The sequence below is a fragment of the Hypoxylon trugodes genome (assembly GCF_022578975.1).
Source record: "Hypoxylon trugodes strain CBS 135444 unplaced genomic scaffold F4822scaffold_1, whole genome shotgun sequence".
NCBI classification, from domain to species: domain Eukaryota; kingdom Fungi; phylum Ascomycota; class Sordariomycetes; order Xylariales; family Hypoxylaceae; genus Hypoxylon; species Hypoxylon trugodes.
The window spans coordinates 1,370,942-1,396,332 of record NW_026250016.1 but is presented as its reverse complement, the minus strand read 5'-3'; the positions used below and the strand labels follow the sequence as shown (position 1 = coordinate 1,396,332).

At 47.6% G+C, this 25,391-nt stretch overlaps 9 protein-coding genes across 9 annotated transcripts; 5 read left to right on the top strand and 4 right to left on the bottom strand.

Moving 5' to 3' along the window:
- Positions 1–202: 202 nt before the first annotated feature.
- On the bottom strand, positions 203–2,885 carry F4822DRAFT_423966 (Pkinase-domain-containing protein; the record flags this gene model as incomplete). Its single annotated transcript, XM_051460067.1, has 3 exons — positions 203–612; positions 672–771; positions 825–2,885. The coding sequence occupies 3 exons, from the start codon at positions 2,883–2,885 to the stop codon at positions 203–205; spliced, it is 2,571 nt and encodes an 856-aa protein (XP_051319270.1).
- Positions 2,886–5,880: 2,995 nt separating this feature from the next.
- Positions 5,881–8,515, bottom strand: F4822DRAFT_15033 (glycyl-tRNA synthetase). Its single transcript, XM_051452994.1, has 2 exons — positions 6,507–8,515; positions 5,881–6,451 (listed from the first exon to the last, which is right to left on the bottom strand). Exons 1-2 carry the CDS (start codon positions 8,328–8,330, stop codon positions 6,056–6,058), a joined length of 2,220 nt encoding a protein of 739 aa, XP_051319269.1. The 5' UTR covers positions 8,331–8,515; the 3' UTR covers positions 5,881–6,055.
- Positions 8,407–10,325, top strand: F4822DRAFT_14977 (Brix-domain-containing protein). The gene is made up of 2 exons (XM_051452990.1): positions 8,407–9,824; positions 9,880–10,325. The coding sequence occupies exons 1-2, from the start codon at positions 8,717–8,719 to the stop codon at positions 10,023–10,025; spliced, it is 1,254 nt and encodes a 417-aa protein (XP_051319268.1). The 5' UTR covers positions 8,407–8,716; the 3' UTR covers positions 10,026–10,325.
- An 8-nt stretch (positions 10,326–10,333) lies between these two features.
- F4822DRAFT_384863 (nucleoside transporter-domain-containing protein) lies at positions 10,334–12,633 on the top strand. The gene is made up of 2 exons (XM_051456568.1): positions 10,334–10,855; positions 10,924–12,633. The coding sequence occupies exons 1-2, from the start codon at positions 10,677–10,679 to the stop codon at positions 12,110–12,112; spliced, it is 1,368 nt and encodes a 455-aa protein (XP_051319267.1). The 5' UTR covers positions 10,334–10,676; the 3' UTR covers positions 12,113–12,633.
- Positions 12,634–13,636: 1,003 nt separating this feature from the next.
- On the top strand, positions 13,637–15,342 carry F4822DRAFT_14875 (uncharacterized protein). Its single transcript, XM_051452966.1, has one exon. The coding sequence runs from the start codon at positions 14,007–14,009 to the stop codon at positions 15,120–15,122; it is 1,116 nt and encodes a 371-aa protein (XP_051319266.1). The 5' UTR covers positions 13,637–14,006; the 3' UTR covers positions 15,123–15,342.
- A 1,586-nt stretch (positions 15,343–16,928) lies between these two features.
- F4822DRAFT_14886 (uncharacterized protein) lies at positions 16,929–19,548 on the top strand. Its single transcript, XM_051452967.1, has 2 exons — positions 16,929–17,507; positions 18,084–19,548. The coding sequence occupies exons 1-2, from the start codon at positions 17,241–17,243 to the stop codon at positions 19,464–19,466; spliced, it is 1,650 nt and encodes a 549-aa protein (XP_051319265.1). The 5' UTR covers positions 16,929–17,240; the 3' UTR covers positions 19,467–19,548.
- A 1,646-nt stretch (positions 19,549–21,194) lies between these two features.
- Positions 21,195–22,585, bottom strand: F4822DRAFT_14868 (yeats family-domain-containing protein). The gene has a single exon (XM_051452965.1). It carries the CDS (start codon positions 22,310–22,312, stop codon positions 21,473–21,475), a length of 840 nt encoding a protein of 279 aa, XP_051319264.1. The 5' UTR covers positions 22,313–22,585; the 3' UTR covers positions 21,195–21,472.
- A 61-nt stretch (positions 22,586–22,646) lies between these two features.
- F4822DRAFT_14862 (NAD(P)-binding protein) lies at positions 22,647–24,111 on the top strand. Its single transcript, XM_051452963.1, has 2 exons — positions 22,647–23,164; positions 23,214–24,111. Exons 1-2 carry the CDS (start codon positions 23,061–23,063, stop codon positions 23,986–23,988), a joined length of 879 nt encoding a protein of 292 aa, XP_051319263.1. The 5' UTR covers positions 22,647–23,060; the 3' UTR covers positions 23,989–24,111.
- On the bottom strand, positions 24,112–25,354 carry F4822DRAFT_14858 (SYF2 splicing factor). The gene has a single exon (XM_051452962.1). It carries the CDS (start codon positions 25,228–25,230, stop codon positions 24,235–24,237), a length of 996 nt encoding a protein of 331 aa, XP_051319262.1. The 5' UTR covers positions 25,231–25,354; the 3' UTR covers positions 24,112–24,234.
- Positions 25,355–25,391: the final 37 nt, after the last annotated feature.

Here is a 25,391-nt window from a genome sequence, read left to right as displayed (position 1 = left end):
CTGTTTGTTCCAAATGGCGAGCAACTCTTTCATGCAAATCTTTATGACCCAGATGAGTAGTTATCCACCAACGCCTGCAGCCGAGGGGGAATATATGGGAACCGGCAAACAGTCACTCAATCATTACCATTAGCATGTAAGGCTACCCGACGGAAGAAGGGAAGCAATTAAGGAATAAGGTATCGTCGTTAATCATGCATGCTTATTTGGCGTGCTTTCGGAATGCGAGTAATTCAGATAGGCTGGCGAGTGGGCAACCATGCTTCAAGAAATCATGCTGCAGCAGTTCATCCGCCGAGGCACGGCTCTTCACATCAACACACAAGCAGACTGATAGGAAAGCCTTGAGCTCCTTGCTCAGCTTTTCCGGTTTCTTCAGACGCGGTGTACCGTTGGTTGCAATCAGGTAGAGAGCCTTTAGGGGCTCTTCGTTAAGGTATGGCGGTTCAGATTCAATCATCTCGATGGCCATGATACCGAGAGACCAAATGTCGACCTTCGGGCCATACTCCTTTTGCTTGACGACCTCGGGCGCCATCCAGTATGGTGTTCCGACCATAGTTGCTCGTTTAGATTTAGTCTCAGTGAGCTTCGCGCAGAAACCGAAATCAGCTGCATTTTTGTTAGTGGAAATATGTCGACAATGTTATGCCAATTGACTAGCCACTTACTAATCTTCACGTTTCCGCGGGCATCCAGAAGGACGTTATCACTCTTAATATCACGATGGATGATATTCTGAGAGTGGAGGTGTTGTAATCCACGGCAAGTCTGCATGATGCATTAGCAAAATAACGAGGTCTAATAAATTCCAGTGTACATACCTCGAGACAGATTGTCGAAATTTGTTCCTCGGTAATGACTGAATTGTTGTCAATAACATCTGTCAGAGCACCACCTTCCATATATTCCATGACAACCCATAATTCCGCGTTGTTATTACGCAAGAAAGCGTCGAGAAAGTTGACAATATTGCGGTGCTTGCTGTCCTTCATGACCATGATTTCGTTTACGATAAGTTCCTTACGAGGCTGGTGTGCCAAATCCATCTGCTTAATAGCAACTTGGGCTCTGGCGCCTTGCGAGCGCAGGACTTCTCGAGCAACAGCAGAAACGGCACCCTCCTTGACCTTTGCGACGTAGACGGAACCGGAAGCACCTTGTCCAATTTTCTTCTGCTTAGAGTAGGATAGGTTGGGGTCATCCTTCGAGACAACTTCAACCAGCTTCTGCATGACTTCCTTTTCGGACATGGTAGACATGCGAACGTCCTGTTTTCTTTCTGACGCCGGTGGCTTAGCTGTGAGAGCAGCCTCCGCGGCCTTGACACCATCATTTTGCTGAGGTTGACTAGGCTTCGCTGGAACATTGAGAGGCTTGACGGGAGCCGGTAAGCGGGATAACGCCGGGTTCTGGGGTTGCTGCGTGCCGTTGGCATTGTTAGGGTATCTCTGTGCAGGTGACTGTTGATCATTGCGCGGTGGTGCCCTTTGTGCTTGGCTTTGGGGATCACGGGTAGTCGGGACGGAGCCGGTACTGGACTGAGGAGTAAGGGCAGGTCGGCTAGCAGGCGCAGGCGACGAAGAACTTGGAGCTGGCGGAGCAGGTCGTTGAGCGCGAAGTCCGTTTGCTTGTTGGTTGGCCGGTTTTGGTGCAGGAGGCGCTGCTCGAGTAGGGTTATAGCGATCCTGTGAAGCCGGAGGACCTCCGCCGTATCCACCTATCTCTTGTTGAGCCATAGGGAGTTTCTTCTGCGGAATAGAAGCATTATAAGCCTCCAGATCACGGCGGTTCTGCTCCTCAATTTCGCGCTGCCTTTGCAACTCAAGTGCCTTCTTGCGCGCTTCGTCGCGCACCTGATCCGCCGTTTGTCCCCCGTAGTTAATACCGAGGGGCTGTATCGTCGACTGTTGCTGAGAGGGGGGAGCTGGGCGGGGTGGAGCGGGACCGGTTTGTTGTGACGGTGAGTTGTTGCCATAGCTGCGTTGTGAAGGTGGCATCGGTCGGGGTGGGGCGACAGAAGCGCCACCGCCTCCATATCCGAGTTGTTTGTTCTGCTGAGAACCGGGAGGGGGAGTAGGGGTAAGGCTTGGATATTGCTGAGGGTTCTCTGCTCGCTTAGTAAGATCCGAGTAGAAATCCAAAACTTCGAAGACGGCCTGAGGATTTCGCTCGTAGTCTTCTTTGGTAATGGCGGACGAATTCAATAACTTGGACCATTCGGGAGGTAATCCAACGAATTGTCCTGTTTGAGGATCGAAACCAACGTGTACCGCATGAGAGAAGTTAGTCGGATTGCTAACTCCGCCCATGGTCGGACATCGACCATACAGGAGGTCAATCCAGTCATAAAGGTCATCATCGCTTTTGACCCTAATATGTAGTGTTCGAATTTGGCCATCGTCATCACCAGGACTACTAGAAGAACCAGGTAGGTTCCTCTTTATCTCGAATATGGTACCGGCGGCTTCGACTCGTCCAACATTGACCACATCTTTTAATAATAATGTATAAGAAACTTTACCGCCCTCGGTCTTATGAAAGTCGAGAGCTTCCTTGCGCAGGATAAGATATTTTTGCTTCCAAGGTTGAATAAAGTTCCTGCTCTCTTTGACTTGTGCCCAACCCTCTTTAATGACCGCTACACCTCCCATACCATCTGTTTGGTTGGATCGCTCTCGGGCGAGGGGTAGGGAGATTGTAGAACCCGTATATGTAGACGTAGCAGTTCGTGTTATGGGCGACGAAACTACGTTCGACATGCTTCCGGGATAATTGGTACTAGGAGTGAGGTTGAGGCGTGGTCTTTGGTCTGTGGGCGGTCGGGGAGCCGGACCAGGATTCATAAACTGGCCGGTAGTATAGAAGCTGTAACGTTTTGCCATTGTTAGTCAATGCGTTTTTTGGAGAATAGAATATTATGAGATGGCGTAGGTATTGGTAAAATAGGTAAATTTTTGGAATATTTGGAAAAGCGAGTGGTTCAGTTTTTGAGGGCAGCATCGAACCGGTCTGGACTACCAGGACTGGATAACTTTCTTGCGATGCTGAAAGAAGTGAAGTGTGCTCATGAGAAGTGACAAGTAGAATCCCCATCTTGCAAGAATTGACTGTGACAGACATACTTGTTCGGCGCCGACATGATTATTGGCAAACTTGGGTGATTCAGCTGTCGTGGGTGATTTTACGGCGGGGAGAAGTCGAAGCCCTCGTCTTTAGGGGTATTGCGAAAAAAGCGCCCAAATTCAGGGCAAGGCTTTGTTCGGCTCAAGGCTATAGCGCCACGTCGTTAGTCCTACCGATACCCTTGATATATTTCAACTTTGAAAAGGCGGTTGAGAGGGGGTTTGATCGTATCCTGTCCAACTGACCTCGAAATAAACCACGAAGAGGGCGAATTGTCGGATGCGAAAGAAACTGGCAATTGATCTAAACCATAGATATTATTTCTCGAAACCCGAATCGCTTGAGTAGGTGAAAAAAATGAATTGAATTGGATGTCAGGGTCTGGTTCAGTTAGTCCAGTCAGCAAGGAGAAATACGTTTCTCCATTAAAGATCAGCGTTGAAAGCGTTAGAAAGGTAGAAGGACGACCTTCCTCTTAGCTAGCTGGCTTGTAAACGAGCAGCAGATAAGGCCTACTCGGGTACATCTAGGGATTCTGGGGGTTCTGGGATTCTAGTGTATTAATCGATGGAATAAGTTGAAATGAAATAGCTGATTGGGATGATGAATGGATGGATTGGTGGAATTGGATTAGGATTGATTGGTGTGGGAAGGGTCTCCCCTAAAACCCCCTAAAAGGCCATTGGATTCAATGTTGTACCCTGTTCTGCTTGTCCGCCTCCAGCTGTACATACGGTAAGTACACCCCGTACCTGCCCTAATGATATGGCTGTAGGGAACGTCTTACTGACAAAGAAGTAACAACTTAGTTCTCGGCAAAGCGGGACCCCTCCAAGGAGGTGCATGTATTGAGTTACATTTACTCTTATGTTGCATATATCCAATCAGCGGGTTTAGTGGTTTCAGCGACCGCCGACAATTGGAGAAGACCAACTTAAAATATCCCTAAAATATATCTTGGGTAAACGCTAGTTAAAACAAATGACGATCCTCTCAACCTTCTTAGCTCTTATCTCCTGTTACGAGATGAATCTTACCTTTCCCTTTTCTGTTGAGTTTGTATTTAATAATAATTATCCCCTACATATATACGCATTCGCCGTTTTCGAAAGTCGTACGATTTTGTAATTTAAGCTAGTCTTACATACAAGTGTAAACGACGGTTCGAAGTTCGGTATTATTATCACAACTCTACGTCAAAGCTCGAGATGAGATTCTGTAAATTCTCGAAATCCGAGTCGCCAGTATCCTAGTTTCATAGGAAACATATCCTAACAGCGAAGTACTCTTATTCGAGACAGCCGATAGCCAACCGTCTTGTGCGGCCCGTCGTGCATTATCAAGGATCATACCCGCCTATGAACTTCCGACGTCCGCGTGGTCGGCGCGAACATGTCACATTCAACACCAATCATACAACAGCCAAGATACTCGGATCTAAAGCCAGAAGTATTATAGCAAGGAGAATGGAGTATAAATAATATGAGTTACGTTCCACGTGAGGTCATTATATCCCTAGATGATATATTAATTACCCCAACCCACAAGCAAGCAAACAACCTCAACGCCTTTGTGGGTATTTAATAGGGAGCCGAGGTTTGTTAATACGACAGTCCAATACCTGACCCCCCTAACCCACCCAAGTATGCTTTTGGGTATTCGAAGAATCACTATAGAAGGTATTATTCGCAAGGAAACACAAGAGTTACGACCGAAGCGAACCCGATCTCGTTTCTATTCCCGCCCGTCGTAGCCTTCTCGGTTGTTCCGAGTGTCACGGGAGGTGACAGTCGATCCCCTGTATGCTAAGCAGGACAGGTTTAGATCCCCTCGCCCACCTATGCAGGGGAAATGCAACCTGCAGCACGCAAGGCTCTCCTTCGCAACACATCCACCGAACTGGGGGAGCGCTTAGATTGGAATGATTCCTCATAACATGACGGCATTTCTCGACCACCATTACAAGTGTGGTGTGTACAACTATGGGTGAGGGTCCCGGAGATAAGTCAAAACGCCATCCATAATAGCCGCTGTTATTATAATTTACTGCGGTATAGGTACATACCTCTTACACTACTCAAGAAAAAAGAGGCGAAAAAAATAGTTCCCCTCATCAATATTCGCAAAAGGCTACAATCGTGTAGATGTACGACGTTTCACCCCCCACAGCCTTTGACCGCGATCTGCTTCATATATGTACATATTCAGGCATTCTGCGGAAAGCGGGCGAAAAATCTCAGCTGATTTCTCGGCGATCGTAACCGCGCTTGGAGCACGGGGTAGCGAATCGGCGGGTTCTTCCTCTCGAATCTCAGAGGAATACCCCCCGTCTCCCCCAGCCCATCGAGAAAAAATAACTATTGTAGAAGCCCGCTAAGGCTAGGTACCCTTCTTGCATTCGTTTCGCTAATGTGCGGATCTGTCGCAGAACTGTTGGTGCTTGGCATGCCTGTCGACTTTCCCCTTGTTTCGCTACTGCTTGCAATTGGCCAGGGGTTACAGGGGTTTGTCAGCTCAGATATCAGTATGTTTCTCGATAGAATATTCCTTCTATCCCTAAGATGTTTCGACTACCGTTGATGATTTCTCAGCAATAGTAATATTTGAAGATTTTAATTATATAGTGACGAGCGTCGTTATGAGATGATACAGGGCCACTAGAGTGGCTTCAGCTTTGCAAAACTGTACCATTCTACCCCGGCTCTCGAGAACTCATTTATTGCCTCATCCCGATGGCGGGTAAGGAACCGCACGTGACCACGATCTACAACTGAAACTACATCTGAGAATGAAAATCAGGAATAAGCTTTTGAGATCTCTAACCCGTCTACCCGACCCCTTCACTTTCTTTTAATAATCATTGAGGCCTCCCGCTCGTTTCGTCATTGCGAGTCTCGGCGTTTCTACGTATCCGATCCGTTCACCAGGATCAGCGAGTAGCAACCTCAACCTCTTGTCCCTCGAAAAGCGGTAATTCAGACTGTATGTCTTTCCACTCCTTGTTTCCGTCCACTACAGACTGGATTGCAGCAATGATCTTGTCCTCATCCGCACGAACTTGCTTAGTCGAATCTCTGTCTCGAAGCGTGATAGTGCTGTCTTGAATGGTTTGGAAATCAACCGTGATACCAAGCGGCGTACCAAGCTCATCGTTACGACTATATCTCTTTCCGATCGTTGCAGATGAATCATCGATACGGTTAGAGATACCAATTTTTCTGAGTCTCTGGGAGAGCTTGTAACATAGCGGTCTGAACTGTTCATTGTTCGATAATGGGACGATGAGCACCTTGGTGGGGGCTACTGTAGGCGGGAATGAGAGGACCTAGACAGAGTTAGCATATATAATAAAACCAATAAGAAATGGCAAGTAAACTTACACCACGAGCTTCATCACCACCTTCACTCGCTCGAGTCCAGAAATTGTGTTCCATAAGAGCGTAAAGTATTCTGCCGATACCGAACGAAGGCTCTATAACGTTAGGGGTATACTCCCTAACGTGCTCAGTTCTTGTACGACGTTCGATGACGAGAAGTTCTGCTGGAATCTCAACCTTCCCATTGGCGACACCGGCAACTTCAACGGTGATACTACCCTTCTCGTTTAAGTCCTTTGCCAAAGCCTCTCGTTGTTCTTGCGTGGTCGCTACGACAGCAGCCTCGACAATCCTGCCTTCCTTCTTGAAATGCGGCCCGAACTTCTTCCTGTTCAGTTCAACCTCCCACTCCTCAACTACTAGAGGCTCCGCGCGCTGTTCACGGACAATTAAAGGCGCTCCGGTCTTCTTAGCATGCACACTCAAGTCATAAGCACTACGGTCCGCACAACCAACACACTCAACCCAACCGTAAGAAGTCAACAACTCTGCGTCCCAGCAGTCAGCAGCATAATGAGCCATTTCATTTGCCATGTGTTGTCTGAAGCGGATCTTGGACTGGTCGACACCAATTTTCTTAAGGAACAGGTGAATACGGGCCAAGAAGTAACCCAGGGTTTCATTGTCGACAGTACCATTGGCCACCGCCTGGCCAATTGACACTTTCTCGACCTTGGTCTGACCAGCAAGCTGGGTCTCACGGTTTAGAAGTACAAGCTCGACATCTTTAACATCCTGGAACCGCGGGTGCTTCTTTCCGCCCTGAGGGTCCACGAAGTGCTCAATTTCCGCCATCAAGAATTCACGTACTCGAAGCAAGCCGGCTCGCGGGGAGATTTCGTTTCGGTAGGATCGACCAATGGATGCCGACGCGAATGGCATCTGACCTTGGTTGAATTCAAGTAACTTGGAGAAGTTCAAAAATTGGCCCTGGGCAGTTTCCGGCCTCAGATAACCGGGTAGATTGCTGCTAGGACCGATAGCAGTCTGGAACATCAAGTTGAAAGCAACGGGCGGCGACGGTTGTACGTTGGTAGCCGGGTTCTTCAAGTCATACTTCTTAATTAACTCGCCAAGTTCCGCGCCATTATAATTGTCAATCCTGGCTAAGATTTCTTCGTACTCCTTGACGACAGCATCGTCAAGCTTAACCGCTTCTATAGCGCCCTTAGCCTTTCGCTTCTTTTTCTTAGGATCCTCTTCCTTGTCTTCGACTTTCTGACCACGAGCCTCCTTGTCTCCTTTCAAGCGGTTCTCGAGTATCTCCTCGACAAAGTGGTCCGCTCGAATAATCTCGCCGTTCTTCAGGTCTTTGCACATCCAGTCGGCAAACTTGTCCACATGGCCACTCGTCTTCAGAACTTCATGGGGAGTCAGAACTGAACAGTCTACTTCCAACATATCTTCTTCTAGTACAAAGTGTTTCCTCCATACGTCGATAATGTTCGCCTGGAGACTGCAGCCAGGTGGACCATAATCGTAGAGACCAGCAACACCACCATAGATCTCGAAAGACGGAGTATAGAACATTCGCCGTCGTAGCATGGAGTCGAGGGCGGGGCGATCAAGGGGTTGCCCCTTGAGGGTAGTGGCTGTCGTCGTCATTTCCGGTTCTTCGCTTTTTGGTTCTACGCGACGAGTTTTTAAGGCTAGTTTCGAAGTAGTGAATTGTCGCCGATAGGAGGTTGCGACTGGGAATCTTGGAATATAATTGGTGTATGTAACAGCCTGAAAAGTGCTTGGGCACTGACGAAGTTGGAATCGAAAGTAGATTGCGGGGTCCAAGCTCGACGCAAGTTTTCTAGTCGCAAAACACGTCCGGTTCATGAGGTTGAAGACAGATAGTATGCCTCTCCAAAATTTTGTATGCGGGTTGTTCCCAATTGCGGCCCGTCTTAGTGACTAACAAGCTTATAGTTGAGTCACAAGAGGTGGCCGGTATTTTTACCATATAAATTACCCCTCTATACAAGCCCCTCCATCGGTCCCTCCAAGAATTTTTGCCGATTTAGGTAGGGATCGAGGTGCCTAGATAATTAACCCACTTAGCCCATGGGTCCACTAAAATTTTCAGTCGCCAGTTTCTTATCGCATATCCAATTCCTCAACTTTCACGATTAAACAAATCTTTAACTTCTAGCATCAGATATCTTGGTCCTTGCCTCTTTACCATGACAATTCAGTCCTGAAACTAGATTTAGGAAAGAGAAACAATGGGTCCACAAAGATCATCTACTTCCCTGTCTAAAAAGACAGGGAACAAACTCCACCGCCAATCGTTATACGTCAAGCAAAAGAGAGAGCGCGAAAAGGAAAAGCGTGAAGCTCGTTTTCGACGGAAGAAGGAAGAAGACCAGGAGCCCGAACTTCGAAGACAACGAGTTGCGCGGAATATACCAGCGACAATCGACCGAAAACGAGTCTGGGACGACGTGGACGACGATGGGTTGGGCGCAAGTGTTGACATGGAGCAATTGCTCAAGAAACGACGCTTACAACAAGAGGAAGCTGAAGAGAAACAAGCCGCCGAAGCAGAAAATGGTGATGAGTCCGAGGAAGATGACGACGAAGCGGATAGTATGTTAGGCTCAGACGATGACGAGGAGGACGAATCCGACGAAGAAGCAGCTGCAAAAGCTCGCGCAAAGCAAGTAATTCGAGATGATAGTCTTGCGCCTTCGACCACTTCGACAAATCTTGATCTTACGCCAGAATCATTAGTAGCCAAATTTCCATCGCTATTTTCAGACGATGGGCCAGCTGTGCCTCAACTCTTACTTACCACAACCCTCAACTCGACTCTTCACGACCAAGCAAGATTACTCTGTACCTTATTCCCAAATTGCACGTATATACCACGATCGGCGCATAAGTATGGACATAAATACAGTGTGAGGGAGATTTGCAAATTCGCAGGGAACAGGGGTTACAGCGCCGTCATGATTCTCCGAGAAGACCAAAAGAGGCCAATTGGCTTAGATATCGTGCATCTGCCTTTAGGACCGACATTCCACTTTAGCATCTCGAACTGGGTCGAAGGAAAGAAGTTGCCGGGTCACGGTAACCCAACAAACCACTATCCGGAACTTTTACTTAATAATTTCAAGACGCCATTAGGTGTTCTTACCGCAAAATTGTTCCAAACGCTGTGGCCTAAGACACCGGAGTTACAAGGTCGCCAAGTGGTTACACTACATAATCAACGTGATTACATATTCTTGCGTCGGCACAGGTACGTCTTCCGAGACAAGAGAGCTACAGAAAAATGTGTGGTGGGCGCAGACGGAAAGGAGCTGAAGGGGGTGGAAAGTATTCGTGCAGGTAAGTCAATCAGCTATAAGTCTAGATTGCATTTTACTAATGAATTAATATATAGGCCTCCAAGAACTAGGACCTAGGGCGACTCTAAAGCTGAGGCGCATTGACAAAGGAATCGGTCGAGCCGGAAGTGAAGGAGACGATGCTGTGCAATGGGAATGGAAAGCAAAGATGGAAAAGCAACGAACCAGGTTCAACCTATGACCATGCATATGTTTTTTTTCTTGTCCATATCAAGCCACAGACCTCAACATACCCCAATGTTGACTCCATTTTCGGTCTTGCCGGTACCTAGCCTTAGTTACATGTATACCTAGGTACCTATGCACCTATGATTTGAATTTACGTACCTGATTTTAAGGTACATACCCGCCCACATTATTGGGTGGATTAGTGGATTATGTACCTATCACGGAGGATCGGCGTCTAACAGATAAGCTAGATAGGTACCCGTGGACCTATAACGTTTCGCTGGCACGTCGCGGGGGGACCAACCACTTGTCCAGCTTACATTTGTTGTGGCTTGTAGTGGTCATACAGCTGATTTCCAATACCTTACACCTACCCGTGACATCGCCCGTGACATCCGTCAATGACTCTTCATTCAGCTCGACTTGCAGATTGGTTACCTACTGTCGCTTATTTTGATGACGACTACTACCTCCCTTCGTCAATAGCGATGATTGAATGAATATTATCACTTTTGAGGTAGGACCTTGACTACCTGCTGCATCTACGCGACCAACCCACTTCCTTCAGCTACGGCCGTTTGTTCTAGAGAAGATTCGTTTGCAGGTGTACATCGAGGTATTACAGGTGCTACGGTAGACAACTACCTATCGCATTCGAGCAAACATGGACCGATTACGTGCATTCTTCCAGAAGAGAGAGGATGGCCAAGAGTATCAGCCATTGAACGAGGAAACGCAATCTATCGAAGGTCCTCCCGAGCATCACGAGCCCGATGGCACGCCGTTCTCATGGATCGAATATAGCATCTTCGCCTTGCTTGGCGTCGCGATGCTATGGGCTTGGTATGTAATACCTCATCTAAGAGCTTGTCTCGTTTGCGATGCGGATAACTAACGGTTAAATGAAACAGGAACATGTTCCTTGCAGCGGCGCCATACTTCCAGATTCGATTCCAAGATGACGATTGGATCCTTGACAACTTCCAGTCGGCGATTATATCAGTGTCGACGCTTGGGAACCTAGGAGCGATGATCGTTTTGACCAATATCCAATACACAGCTTCTTACCCATTCCGGATAAATCTCGCGCTTTATATGAACGTCGTCGTTTTTGCTTTATTAACAGCCTCGACCGTTATGTTCCTCGATGCTTCGTCCTCAGGATATCTCGCATTTCTTTTGATTATGGTAGGATTTACATCTTGGGCGGCCGGGTTGATACAGAATGGTGCATTTGCATTTGCTGCGAGCTTTGGAAGACCGGAATACATGCAAGCTATCATGGCTGGACAAGGTGTCGCTGGTGTTCTTCCTGCATTGGTTCAAGTCATTTCAGTTCTCGTCGCACCGCCGGCCGATGCGACCGCTGGAGTAAAAGAAGAGGCTTCAACAGGGAATGGGAAAGCAGCATTCATCTACTTCCTCACCGCCGTAATTATATCTATCGTAGCGCTCGTGGCTTTTATACCGCTGGTTCGACGTCACAACCGCATCGTCGAGAATCGGATGATGGAACATATGGCTACATCCATGACGAGTATCGAATCTGCAGAACGCGCAGCGCGCAAGGTCGTCAGCATGCTGACCCTGTTCAGAAAGTTGCATTGGTTGGCAGGTGGGGTCTTCATGTGCTTCGCCGTCGCTATGTTTTTTCCCGTCTTTACGCCCAAGATATTATCGGTTACACCACCGGATGATGCAAGCTTACTCCTACAGCCTGCCGCGTTCATACCGCTTGGATTTTTCTTTTGGAATCTAGGCGATCTCGGAGGGAGAACTAGTTCATTGTTTCTTCCCCTCCGCGAAAGGCCTGGTTTATTATTCGTCGCGAGTATTGCGCGGTTAATATTCCTACCGCTATATGCGTTGTGCAACCTCCACGGGAAGGGGGCCGTTATCAATAGCGATGTATTCTACCTTCTAATTGTCCAATTCCCGTTCGGTTTTACTACGGGATGGTTAGGCTCTAACTGCATGATGGCTGCTGGGGAGTGGGTTGAGGAAGGAGAGCGTGAAGCTTCCGGTGGGTTTATGGGATTGGCACTTGTGGCTGGGTTGGCCTTTGGTAGTCTGCTGAGCTTCACTGCCGCTGGGATATAACGGGTGGCGAATGACAAGAAGCGAGAAACAAGAATTTCACTCAATTAAATCAATTATATAGAGGGGGATCTATATTACCTTTGGTATCGGGCGTTTTTACGGGTAAGGATGGAGCCGATAGATCTCACCTAAGTTGATATCAGTCAGTTCTTATGAACGAGTGAAAAAAAAAAAAAAATGAATGCCTAATGGTATTATCACGAGTATTATGATTATTTGCTTCCTTGGGATGTTACCTACAACATGTACTTCCTCTTGTACTACGGACTACAAAAAAATACCTAGCAGCCTACGTAACTATGTAGGTAGGTGAAAGCGTTCAGGGTTCTCAGGGTCAATGAGTGAGCGCCCAGGTATATAGGGTAGATACATACCCGAGGGGGTGGATAATTAGATCGTCCTGCAGGTGTAAGTCAACGAATGACAGGGCTTGTATCGTATTTCACGATATTCAATCAGTCATTACCAGGTCATTACTTTGGTACCTATGGAGATCTACGGTGGTTTTTTGGCAGTTCTGGTAATTTGCGTACAGGGGTAGGGGAACGTACTGAACGCATTGGACCGATTTCATTGATTTCACTGGCTTAATTAATCTCGAACAATTCGGTCACACGGATCGTTATTCGTACCCATCCATACTTGATAGGTCTCCATATGATAAATTCATTCGACAGCCTAAGAAATTGGCTGCATCTTAAAGTACATAGTCTCCTTTTTTTTTACTAAAATTATCTTTTTTTTTTTTTTAGGGGAGGGTTCCTAGGCTAGGACTGCGCCACCATGTAGGTATATGTGGGTGATGAATGGCCACTACATGTACATGTCATGTAGGTATGCCCGGGCTCTCGTGTGAAGTATTTTCTGTATCTTCTGGCTGTTTGTATTGTACATACATCATGTAATGTATGTGTTGTATGTATGTATGCCCATCCCATTCCCATCCCGTCTCTACTACAATACCTGTCTGCCTGCTTTTGCCTACCAGCCTACCAGCCTACCTAGTTACCTCCAAATGTCTTGGCCTCGTCTATTGTGCTGAATCTTGTTCTGTCTGTCTTGTCTCAAAGCGATCTCCAGCTCGGGCTGCGGGCAGCCGCACACACTCACATTTAAGAAAACCCCCAGCACTGCGGCGGCAGTTAATACTTTAACGTCAACGTCATAAATGCAATCTATCTCCATCTCGCTTTTCCAAGTTGGTCTTCATGCCTTTGGACTATTTTAGGGGAGGGTGTGGTCCTTTTTTTATATTATTATTATCTTTTCTACTCATCATCACTTCTTCATCCTCTCTTCCTCATTCCTAACTAAACTATTTCCAGATGGCCTAATCATATAAAATAATTGCACAAGTTTATTTGCTTGTTCGCCCTAATACCTTTATTTTTCCCTCTTGTCCTTGGAGTCTTTCGTTTAATGTGCAACTGGAATAGTCAAGTGGGAATATTAATCTGCCTACCTACTACCTACTATCTACTACCTACCTAGCCTATACCTTCCTATAACTAACTCTATACCTCTCTCCATATCTCCATACCTCCATCCCTACTTCCCGTTATACCTAACTAAATAAACCTACTAAATAACCTAAATCCCCGAAGGAAAGAAGCATTCGTTATCTCGTTGCGTTTGGAGAGGCTAATATCCCATTATCCAATTTAAGTTTCCACTATACTCGAACAAAGCAAGCCAACTCACCTCACACTTTGCACTTACTTTTACACTGTTTCATTACCATCACTTTCTTCATAATCAATTTCTTCGTTTCCTTCGACCCTTTTCTTTTGATTTTCCCCTCCTAAATGCGCTTGTTCTGCGGCGTGGCGTTTTCAAACTCCACCAGGGTTCCCGTTTCTTCCCGCCTGACCAAGGAGCCCTCTCTGTCTTTGTCATGAGGCCCCTCAAAGATATCTGGAGCGAACTCTCCACACCACTCCCCGCAGGATTAGGCGCCGAACACACCGGGCCCGCCCTCACAAAAAACGAGCTATATGAGTTGAGTTATATCCTCGAAAGATCCGAGTTTACCCATCTCGCAGAAGGCCGTGCCAATGCCGTCTTCAGGATAAAGGAGCCGAAGGAATTGCAAATCCCGAGAGGTTTCTTCCAGGGAACCCTACTGCGCGTGCCCAAAACTACCCCGGACGTCACGCCATACGACTATGAGACCCTTCAGGACTTTCAAGAGAAGTTCGTCGACGTCAAAGTTGGTCGGCAGCATATCGTCCCCCAAGTTCTTATCAGGATAGAGCGTTGTATAGCTGATTCTCTTAACTGCAAGCGTCAAAACGCTCTCCGGGCCAAGGGAATAAAGGGCGACCAAAGTACCATCCTCGCCGGTCATGCTATGTTGGTCGAAGATATGGGCCCCTCACCGGGTTATCTAACCTTGGAGTTCAAGCCAAAATGGTTGGCTCAGTCCCCCATGGCCCCCAAGGATGCGACACGCTGTCGTACTTGTGCAAGGGAGGCACTCCGGAATGATAAGCTGAGAAAGAAGGGATTCAGGGTCCCCACGCCGGTGTGTCCTCTCGGCCTACTTCATGAGAATCCTGCCGTCGTCATGAGTACCATCGATCGACTTGTACCCGGATGGTCTGGGCGGGATCGGGTACGACTGATGAAGGCCTTCAACAAGAGCGGCGTCCTTGAGAGGCTTAGAGATCTGCAAGAGGAGGGCGATTCGGGAGATGCATTGTTCACCAATCCATCGGATCCAAGATTTGGCTTGTCTATGACGCTGCGCGATTGTTCTTGTTTCGTCCGTATGCCCATCGACCGGAATGCCCCCGTCATCATTAAGCTTGCCGATGTCGATAAGAAGAATTGGCGCCAGAAGCAGTCATACTGGCAGAAGAGTCACAATGAGCTTGTCAACGAAGGGTGGTACAAGGCTGATGAGAAGATGGGCTACCCCGTCGATACAGCCTGCGTTCTGAGACTTGATTACTGTCTCAGAAGGGGTTTCGATATCCCACCAGCCTTTCGCGCGAGGCTGGAGTACTAACCGTCGCTGGAGCTGTTGTGAAGGATTTAATACACGAGAGGTGGCTCCTTCGTGCTTTACGATTTTTCGTTTTTTTTTTTTTTTCTCTTCCCTATGTCACGTCTTACAGTTATGAGAAGATGATCTTCATGCTACGAGTAATCATGCCGGGGGTCAAAGGGTGGTGGGGGAATGCATCTGGTTGGGTGGGTGGCACGTTTCGTCTTTTATAACTTAGAAAAGGGTTGGTCGCAAGGCCGCAGTTGGCAAGAGTCTTTTTTTATGTTATTTCGAGGGTTGGTTTCCCTATTCGTATACGGTTGCAGACGAGGGCATTAAAAACAAGGAGGGCCGTTTGATTTTAAACACAGCATACGGCATAATATAGCAATTTCGCATATATATATACAAGATTTATATTTCTCTGATGTTTGGTAACTTGCTATATGTGCTTGGAATTATTATGTATAGTTTGAGGAATAATCGCTAACGTTCCAATATACTGTTGACTCTTTTGTCTTAACCCATCTACACCGATCCGAGTTTCTGGGTATTTCGAGGCGGTGAGGCTGCAGCCAAATTTCTTGGCCGTTGTGGCTGCATATAAAAAGGAATATTTTGACCCCCAAGTTACACACATGGGATGAGTTTTTTTCAATTGCGCGCATATATTTGAATGAGACTATTCCAGTGAATTCCAATTCCAACTTTGAGTCGATTATGTGTTCGATGTGTTTATTGGATATGATTCATATGAACCATCCAGAATCCTCTTAAATGTTGGATGGTTTGCCAATGATATGTTATGGTAAGACACCCGGTTACGAATGACTTGCGTTTTATCCCTACTCACAAAGTATTGGTTGTAAAGACGAACACACGGGGTTGGTTACACGATGATAAAAGTCGGGGTCCGATGGAATAGACGAGAAGTACAGTGAGTGACCGGGCTTTCGGGTTAGACAACCCTAAAAGTTGTCCCGAGGTTGACAGACAAGACAACCTCCTCCTTCGCTAAAACAGAAAAAAAAAGGGTCTGGATTGCTCGCGTGCTCCCTTCTGTTTTTGTAGAAACAACCTTGGAACTTTGGAAAGTTTAGTAAAAATCCGCCACTGGTACACAGAAGCGACCAGCCGGTTATCGAAACCGGCGCCTTCCATCACTCCATCATTCCACTTTAGTGGTGTGTCACCCGTCAGTGTCAGTTGGGGGAAAGGGCACTGACCACTTGGACGTACCACTGGAACATTGTGTATGCATTATTTTCTCATCTGCTCTAAATTGGTTGCCGAGCTTGGCTAGTCTGGACGAGTATAAACCGCTTCGAGATAGCGCGTTTTCTCCGCCTGACCCACCTTTCTACCTTCTTGAGCCAACCAGAAATCCGGGAAAGTACGGAGAGGAAAAGGAAAAAAAGAAGAGAAAAAAAAAAATTTCGCGCTACCTCATCCTCTCTCTCCACATTCGTCGCATCTATCCATTCATAAAGCTTGCATCGAGGATCGGAATGCATAGCATAGCGTCATTTCCCCTGCACAAATCGCCTATGAACCTATGAACGGATGAACCTAGAACCTAAAGAAAATTATTTTTTTCCAATCGAGAAGCGTCAAACTCCATCATCAACTCCTTAGCTGCTTAGCATCCTTAGTATAGCTCCACGAACCCTTGATAATTCATAATTCTAATCCACCTTTCCACCTTTTACCCCATCATCCGATCCATCTCTTTAACTACATACCGCCAAAGAGGTTTCACCGCACGCACGATCAGCCATTGCTTCGCTGTTTTTTTGTGGTTCGATCTAGCCAATCCCTCCGACCACCCGCCACCTTGGACCGACACACCGACTTCCAACTAATCGTATTTCCCTATTGCCCTATTGTTATTTTTACAATACCTAGCACCTTTACTACTCGTTACTTGTGCTACTACTGTACCTACGCCATACACTAACTCCTTTCTTGCCCTTAATTCCATTATCACCACCCACCTCTACCTACATACCCTGCCCTTCCCACATACACTCCCCTTCACCGCATTATCACCAACTACGACGAAACTCGTCCGACGTTCGCCTCGCCCTATAGTCCAAGTTACGATGCGAATCTAATGCCTCACTACTACTACTACGCACCATGGCCTTCAACTTCAACTGGTCGCCGCTCACGGCCGACGCCGAGTTCTACAAGCGCGCGCAAGAACTCCTCACGAACGCGCTGAACAAGTCTCCGAAGCCGCCCATAATCGTCGACGATATCCTCGTCACCGAGTTCAACCTCGGCTCCGTGCCCCCGGATCTAGAAATCTTAGAAATTGGGGATTTGGCCGAGGATAGGTTCCGCGGCATCTTTAAGATGTGCTATTCGGGCGATGCCTTCTTGACGTTGCGGACAAGAGTTCAAGTAGGTGTTTGCCCTTTCTTTATTTTTTATGTTGGTCCCACTGGCACGGAAAAGAAAAAAAAAAGAATTATGAAGCTATGAAATGGGGCACTATGGATACCTTCGTATCGGCTATCGCGGAGTTTTATTATACTACGAAATTACGATGTTATATCAAGCTCCATCAAGGCCATGGGACGATATATTCACGAGGTCATTATATCATTTATTCTTTGTGTTCAATTTTTTGGAGAGCAAGTGTTCCCGAGGTCGCACAATTATTTCCCACACAAAGCTACCGGCGTATGCAGTTAAGCTTCATTGCGGCTACAATTCACCTCACTAATATTCCCCAACCCCTTTTCATATTTTTTTTTCTTCTCTTCCTTGTTTAGCTCTACGCGGAAACATGATCGCTCCAATGTTTCGCGCGTCTGTGGATCATTTTCGCATGAATCATTGTAATTAGGGCATCAGGGGTTCGCGCTTTTTTTCGGAGATGTTTTTTCACCAAGCTTCCCCAAATTCTGAAGTCATAGCTTTCATGCTGTGCGTCGTAAGATGGGCTGGGCTATGTTGACTAACAATACATCATAGGCAAATCCATTGAATACGTACCTGTCAGCTAAGCCAACTTTTACATCGCCACAACCATTGGCCGCTGCTGCAAGTCTCACGATACCGTTGTCTATCACGTTATCTGAGATTAAGCTATCCGCCTTCATTATCCTAGTATTTTCGAAGCAAAAGGGGCTCACCCTGGTCTTTCGAAATGACCCGCTTGAGTCGCTTAAGGTCTCGTCGACCTTTGATTCAATTCAATTCGTTAGGGATTACCTTCAAAGGACAATTGAGGGGCAGTTACGAAATTTGATGATGGATGAATTGCCAGCTATCATTCATAAACTTTCATTACGACTTTGGTGCCCGGACCAATTGCCGAGAGAGGAGATTGTACCAAAGGAAGGATCTGAAGACGATGCCATTGTTGACCCCTTTTCAAATCCACCTCCGGAAGCGGTCGATTCCAATGGGCACGTGCTTGATGCAAATGAGCTTGCATCAATCTCCATGCATGGTGGCTCGGAATTGCAATCGCTATTTTCTCAAAAGAATCTACTCAGGCTAGCAGCTCTTACCGATTCTCACAGGACGCTGTCACTTTTCACACCTGGAATACGAGATGTTCTGTTTAGGGCTTGGGCTGGGTCAATGGATCGCAGCGAAACGGGGTACTCAACACCTGTCTTGACACCCAGTTTAATGCGCACACAATCCGTGCAGGGGGCTAGTACAACCTACACATTTACTGATGCAAGCAGTGTGGATCAAGGCAGTATATCTTCCCGACCATCGTTGACAAGCCTCCACTCTGCTACGACCGGTCTGGCGCTTGGTTCGGGTCGACACTCAAGAACTTCACGCAAAAAGAAGACTCGTGTGGTCAACCTGCGTCGTAGTAAGACAGGAAGCGAGGCAGCTAGCGAAGTTAGCGAGTCCATTTCGGATACTACTTCTGTCGCCGGTCCGTTTTCGGAGCCGATCGTACCAACTTCTATCCCAGAAGATCCCGAAGAGGAGCCGGCAGAGGAGGCGCTATATCCAGGCCAAATTCGATTCGGGGCAGGAAGGGAATTACCATCTCGGCCCGCTTTGAATATGAACATATACGAAGACCCAACTATTTCCCATGTTCCCCAAGAGGCTCCTATAGAATCAGTAGAAAAAGAGGTGGAGATTCCTGCAGCCCAACCCACGAAGCCTTTAGGGCCCGTCGCTTCGTCCTCTAAGAGGCCGTTCAATATGGACCGACATCGGCCGATGGGCTCCGATACTTCGTCCGTGATTCTAGAGCAAGCGTGGATAATGAAGATGGCTGGGGAAATCGCGCGTCGAGTATACGATGAGAAACAACGCAACGAGAACTTCTGGGCGGAGAGAGACGAAACTCCACCTCCGGCATATCAAGCGACACAATAGATTGCAGACACCAATCATTTCGAAGATTTTTTTCGTTTGTCTATACATACACCAACCTACATTACAGTAGATTGTACATACGGCTTATGGCGTTACGAAACAGGGATCATCGTGGCTCAGGTGGGGACCGGGGTCCGGGCACGGGTTGTTGGAGATATCCGAAATGTGTGTGCGTTGTTGTGTTTTAATGTGTATTTGCGAGGCGGTGTGCGAATCGAAACAAGCAAGCGAAGCGTGCAGGCGTGCGAGCAGTAGCAGAGGCGTTTTGGGCGAACCGGTTTACAAAAAAAAATTGGGGTGTTGCTTTTTGGAGAAGAGAAGCTTCTGGTTCGTTTTTTAAGCGAGCGAGACTCTAAGTTGGGGGTTAGCCGGCTACGAACGAACGAATGAGTGAGTTGGCAGCCAACCCCGAGCAGAAGACGGAGCTTGCGATGCACATATCTTTTTCGACACAACTTTGATCCAACTCTCTTATGTCATGACAAATCCATTGGCCACTAGATGGCACGCGGAAGAAGTCGATTTTGTTTGAAAAGGAAAGGGGAAAGGACCAGCACAGCACAGGATAGGAAGGAATCGGTACGGAAGGATCACGGAAATTGGGCACTTGGTAACGGAACGGATGGTGGGGTGGCTTGCGGATTTAAGAAAGCATGAGCATGGTGGCTGGTACCTACATATGTGATGTGATGGGTCTCCCTGGTACGACTACTAACTTATTACTGCTTTTTTACAAACAGCATCATCATGCGAGAATGCATGAAAACCTTAGACAGACTGATGACAGAACGTACCTGGGAGACTCGCTCGAGGCTGGAGTCCTCTTGAGAGAAAAACCCCAATCTGACTTATCAATGAAAAAATTACGTTTTGACAATTGGTTGGGTTTTAATGCTGTGATGTGATATGGTGATTTGCTTTTAGCGGAGAAGTATCCTAGGGTACCAAGTATCTAAAAATTCAGAAGTGTTGAGCTTCTGCCGTAGACAAGATTCAAAAAGTTACCCGAAGAGCTTCAAGATTATCTAACTAGGAGAAGCTGGAACATTAATATGGTAAATCCGAAATGTAAGGCGATAAATCAAAATATTACAGGCACGCGAGCAGTTGCCTTGCCCTACGACTTGTGCCAATGAGTCAGATGGATATAAAGAAAGGGAATTACTCTTCCCTCATAAATCATGATGCATCTTAAAAATGGCATTTCATTGAATAGCATTTGCCTTATAGCCTATGTCTGTCCCCTTTTTTTCCTAATCAACGACTATTCCACGGTTTCATCAATGCCTATATGCTAGCCTCGAGCGTATTTGCGAAGGGACTAGATACCCGTCTGCCGTCATTGAATAAACCCCTTGTCCAATCAAATCGAGAACAATGCATCAGCATTGTAGACCAGATAATCGTAGCCGGGGCCTCGTTTATATACAACGAAATGCGTAACTCGTAAAGTCAAACGTAGGGTATCTTTTTTCCTATTTATCAACCAGTTCAACGCCAGCATCAATGAACATCTCTCCTTCCCCCCTTCAGCATAGTAACCTCCAACCAAGCTAAATCGAGCGCGAAGATAGTCGGCGCTTCATAAGTGTAGGCCTATCACCGCGAGGGTGAGCTACGCGTCCGCCGAGGGCGAGCCACCTCAGGTGTTTCTTCTCAACAACCACCTTAACGATGAAGGTTGTCTTCTGCTCCGGTTGTTCGTCGTTTGATTGCTCCTCACGCGGGCGCATTTTGGTCGGTTCCTTGTTGGGTGTCTGGTCCTTCTGAGCTTGCTTGTTAGATGCTCGTCTTCCCTTCACCTGCTTCGACAATGCCTTCTTAGGCATCTTAGGAGTTGCCTTCTGGCGCGTAGTCGTAGTACCTAAACTACCTCTCGGTCTTCCTCTTCGCGGTGTCGGCTTCTCTTCCTCGTCTTCCTCTTCTTCATCAGTAGATATATCCTCACTAATCATATCATCGTTATAATCACCATCAATAAAATCGCCGCGTCCCGACGACGCCTTCTAGGCGTTGGGGGCCGCCGCGGCCGTCGTTTTCGCCGAAGCCTTGAGTTCCGCAAGTTCAGCCTCCTTCGCCTTGACGGCCCTCGTCATCTCCAATACCATCTGCTGGACCTTATCCTCGGCCTCCTTAAGTCGCTTGATCTCGAGTTGTTCCGTCTCGCGACTGAACGGTTGACCCGGTTTATTCGTCAGGGGAATCATAGCGCTGCGCTCCTTCACATCACTGCTGCCCTCCGCGGACGACTGGCCGGTCTTACCCTTACCCTTGCCCTTACCGCCGGTAGGCGCATTCTTATCGCGCGCGCCGGTCGTAAGGACCTTATAGAAATCCTCGAACGGCTCATTGAACAATTGTTCCTCGTACACCCAAGCCACGACCTCGCCGCCATTACGCATAGCCTCCTTTTCAGCCTCTGTGCGCCCGTAGGGATGTAAACGCAAGTGATGGTACAAAGTCTGCGGCTTCTCACTCGAACGGCTGTCATAGTACAAACGAATCGTAATCTCAAACTCGCCCCATCCGGTCTCGTTGACGACAAACGCCTTTTGGCGCTGCGACGCGGGTTTGGATTCGTTCTCGCGGATTATGGTTTCCGCGTCGAGGGTGCGTAGGTGGTTCGGGATAGACTCGTGGAGTTTGAATTGCACGCGGCGTAGCCAGTAGAAGATATCGGTGTCGTCAACGCCTTTGACGAAGACTTGCCAGGAATGCGTGTGGTCGGAGGGAACGCCGGCTGGTCGGACGTTGTCGGTGTCGTTGAAGGGGCGCGCCGTGGTGCCGTAGATGAAGGGACGGTAGATTTGCACGCCCTTGACGCGCTTACCCGCGGGGGGAGCCATCGTTGCTTGGTTGTCTGTATCGAATAATTATAGGAAGGATTGTAGAGGTTGCGATGGTTGTAGTAAATTATAAGAGATGATGGATTGAAACCACAGTGGGATGAAATATTAGAAGTAAATAAAAATTAAATTTGCTGCTGTATCGACGCGTTGAGAGAATGACCCGGAACTTTAAATTGGAGCGGCGGTATCTATTGGGAGTCTAGTATGACGCCGAGAACTGAGAAATACCTTAAATACGATAGAAAGGCCAATTTGTTAGATGGTATTTAGTTGATCTTGAAAAAATAAAGTAGGTGTAGCTTTGAGTGAACCTCTTTAGGTACGTATTGACCCCACGTCTTATCGATAACATATCCTTACCAGGTACCGCCTAAAGACCTCCATTTTTAGAAGGTTCGGACAAGATAGAACACCGATGAACGAGACTACTCAAGTACACTCCTAGCAAAATGGTATATGAAGATACTTTCAATTTAAAGAATTGGGGAAATGAGGGGCACGCCAAGCTTTAACTTGTCCGTCAGTCCGTCTTCTGCGGTGAACATGATGTCTTTGACTCACGGTAGATGAGTTATACTTTAGCTGTACCGTAAGAAACTGGATACTGGCAGCTGTATAAGAAGCTTTATTTTCCTCTCTATTACGCGCCAATCGTAATTCCTCATAGCTTAAACTCATTTCATTCGAATTCTATGAAATCTGTTTCCTTAATTTTTTCATTAAAATCGTACGTTTATCTACAACCATGTCCTCGGCCAAGAGACTAGTAGTATGCGGCGGCAATGGCTTCATAGGAAGCCGGGTATGTAAATATGCCGTTGCTAGGGGGTGGGATGTGACCTCCGTCAGGTAATTGACCTATCATACATGCATTGACTTATATACTGACTCGTACAAGTCGTTCCGGCGAACCAAAGTGGAACGCCGTCACATCCTCTAGCACACCACCGCAGTGGGCCCGGAAAGTGAGCTGGGAACGAGCGGATATTCTCCGACCAGCTACTTACGCACCACTCCTCAAGGGTGCCGACTACGTCGTGCACAGTATGGGCATATTGCTCGAAGCAGACTATAAAGGTGTATTATCAGGCCAAGAATCACCCCTCACCGGCCTCCGGAAAGCCTTCAACACAGCACCACAACCAGGCAATCCACTCGAGCGCAAAGTCCCGGACGGCAGCAACAGCGATATCCGGCCCCCGGAAACCAAGGATCAACTAACATACGAGAACATGAACCGCGACAGCGCCGTCATGTTAGCCAAAGAAGCTGCTCGTGAAAACGTGTCCGCGTTCGCATTCCTCTCAGCTGCCGGCGGTGCTCCCGTCCTACCCGCCCGATACATATCAACAAAACGCGAAGCTGAAAGCACTATCGCCAGCGAATTTCCACGTATGCGCGGGATATTTATCCGCTCGCCTTTCGTCTACGATAACTCGCGGCCCATAACAGTAGGCATGGCAGCCATGACCGGAGCCGGCGCACTTTTCAACGGCGCCACACGTGGCATACTAGGTAACTTCATGGGTGCAGCCGGCGTCAAGCCCCTAAAAGCTGACGTTGTAGCTGAAGCGCTCGTCGAAGCCCTAGGCGACTCGTCTGTAAAAGGCCCCATTGAGGTACCCGAAATTGAAGAACTAGCAAACAAATCGTGGCGAAGGAGTATGGCTTAAAAAAAAAAATCTCATCTCAACTTAACTCGAAAAATTCCGGGCTTTGTATTAATAATGCACCTCCTATAAACTGTATCATAACCACCCTCTCAAAACGCCTTGGAAATACCATATTGGTGGTAATCTAGGTAATCATGTATCATAGGTAGTAGGTTGGGATGACGGGAATGACGACGACGATGATCTCCATGCTCGCATCCATAAAATAAAATACACTTCATCTTCTGTCCTCAATTTTTCTCGTGCTTAAATCATAGTTCCACGTTCGAAACTGTCCCTGATCTCCGCCGTGTACTTGTTGTAGAACCTCGCCAGCTTCTGGTTGAACTGCTTGTTCTTCTCGTTGATATACGTGACATCGCCCTCGTCGCCATTCTGCGCCATCCTCTCCCTCCTCTTGCGCAACCTCGACTCCTCCGCCTTCTGCAAGTCCCCTACCAATCGATCCACCGCCGCCTTATCCGGTTTATTCTCCGCAAACGCAGTCGAATCAGCCGTAGAGTAAAAACTTCCATCCTTATCCACAGCAATCAACTCCCCATCCTCCGTCTCTATAATATCCAACCCGCCCGACGCAGCAGCTCGCTCAATAGCAGCCATCTTATCCTTCTCATACCGTTCCAAATCCGGCGCAAGGTCACGTAATTGTCGTTTATACACTTTATTACTCTCCTGCCGGTAATCCTGAAACGCATTATTATCGCGATGCGCGGCTTTCTTTTTGAGTCGTTTATCCCAACGCTCGCTTTCCTCCGCGGTCCAATCCCACGCGCGTTTTCGCTCGAAGTCATCTCCCGCTTCCTCGGTTTCAGCTTTTAGGAGTTTGTGTGTTGCGATGTCGCGACGCCGGTTTAGGGACGCGAGTGCGGTGGGGTCGGTGGCTAGGCGTTGGGATTCTTTGGTTGCTTCGGCGAGGTTTTGGTCTGATGATGTTTTTGCGCGCGCTTGGAGGGCGCGGAAACGTGCCATGCGGTCTTTGGCTGCTGTTTCTGCTGCTGCTACTTCGGGCTTCGTTGCCGTTGTCGCTTCCGGCTCTGCTGCTGCCTCCTCTATCGGTGCAGGTTGGCTTGGTTCTTCTGTTTGTGGTTGCTCTTGGGAAGTCTCATCGTTTGTTGGAGGAGGGGCGTCAACAACTTGTTCTTCCTCAGTCGGTCCTCCTGATGTTTGGGGTTCTTCGGGTTCAGGTGTGACTTTTGTGACCTTAGAGGCCTTCGCCGTCTTCCTTTTCTTCGCAGGAGGCATTATTAATGTGAGGCTTCTAGGGAAATGACGAAATATTGGTCAGAAAAAGAAATGATTTGTGATGAATGGATTCTTAAATCAACCGGTGAGAGTACTTTTCGCAATGAAATTGGCTGGCGATATGATGCAGCTGGCACGGAGCGCCCAATGACGAGAACTTA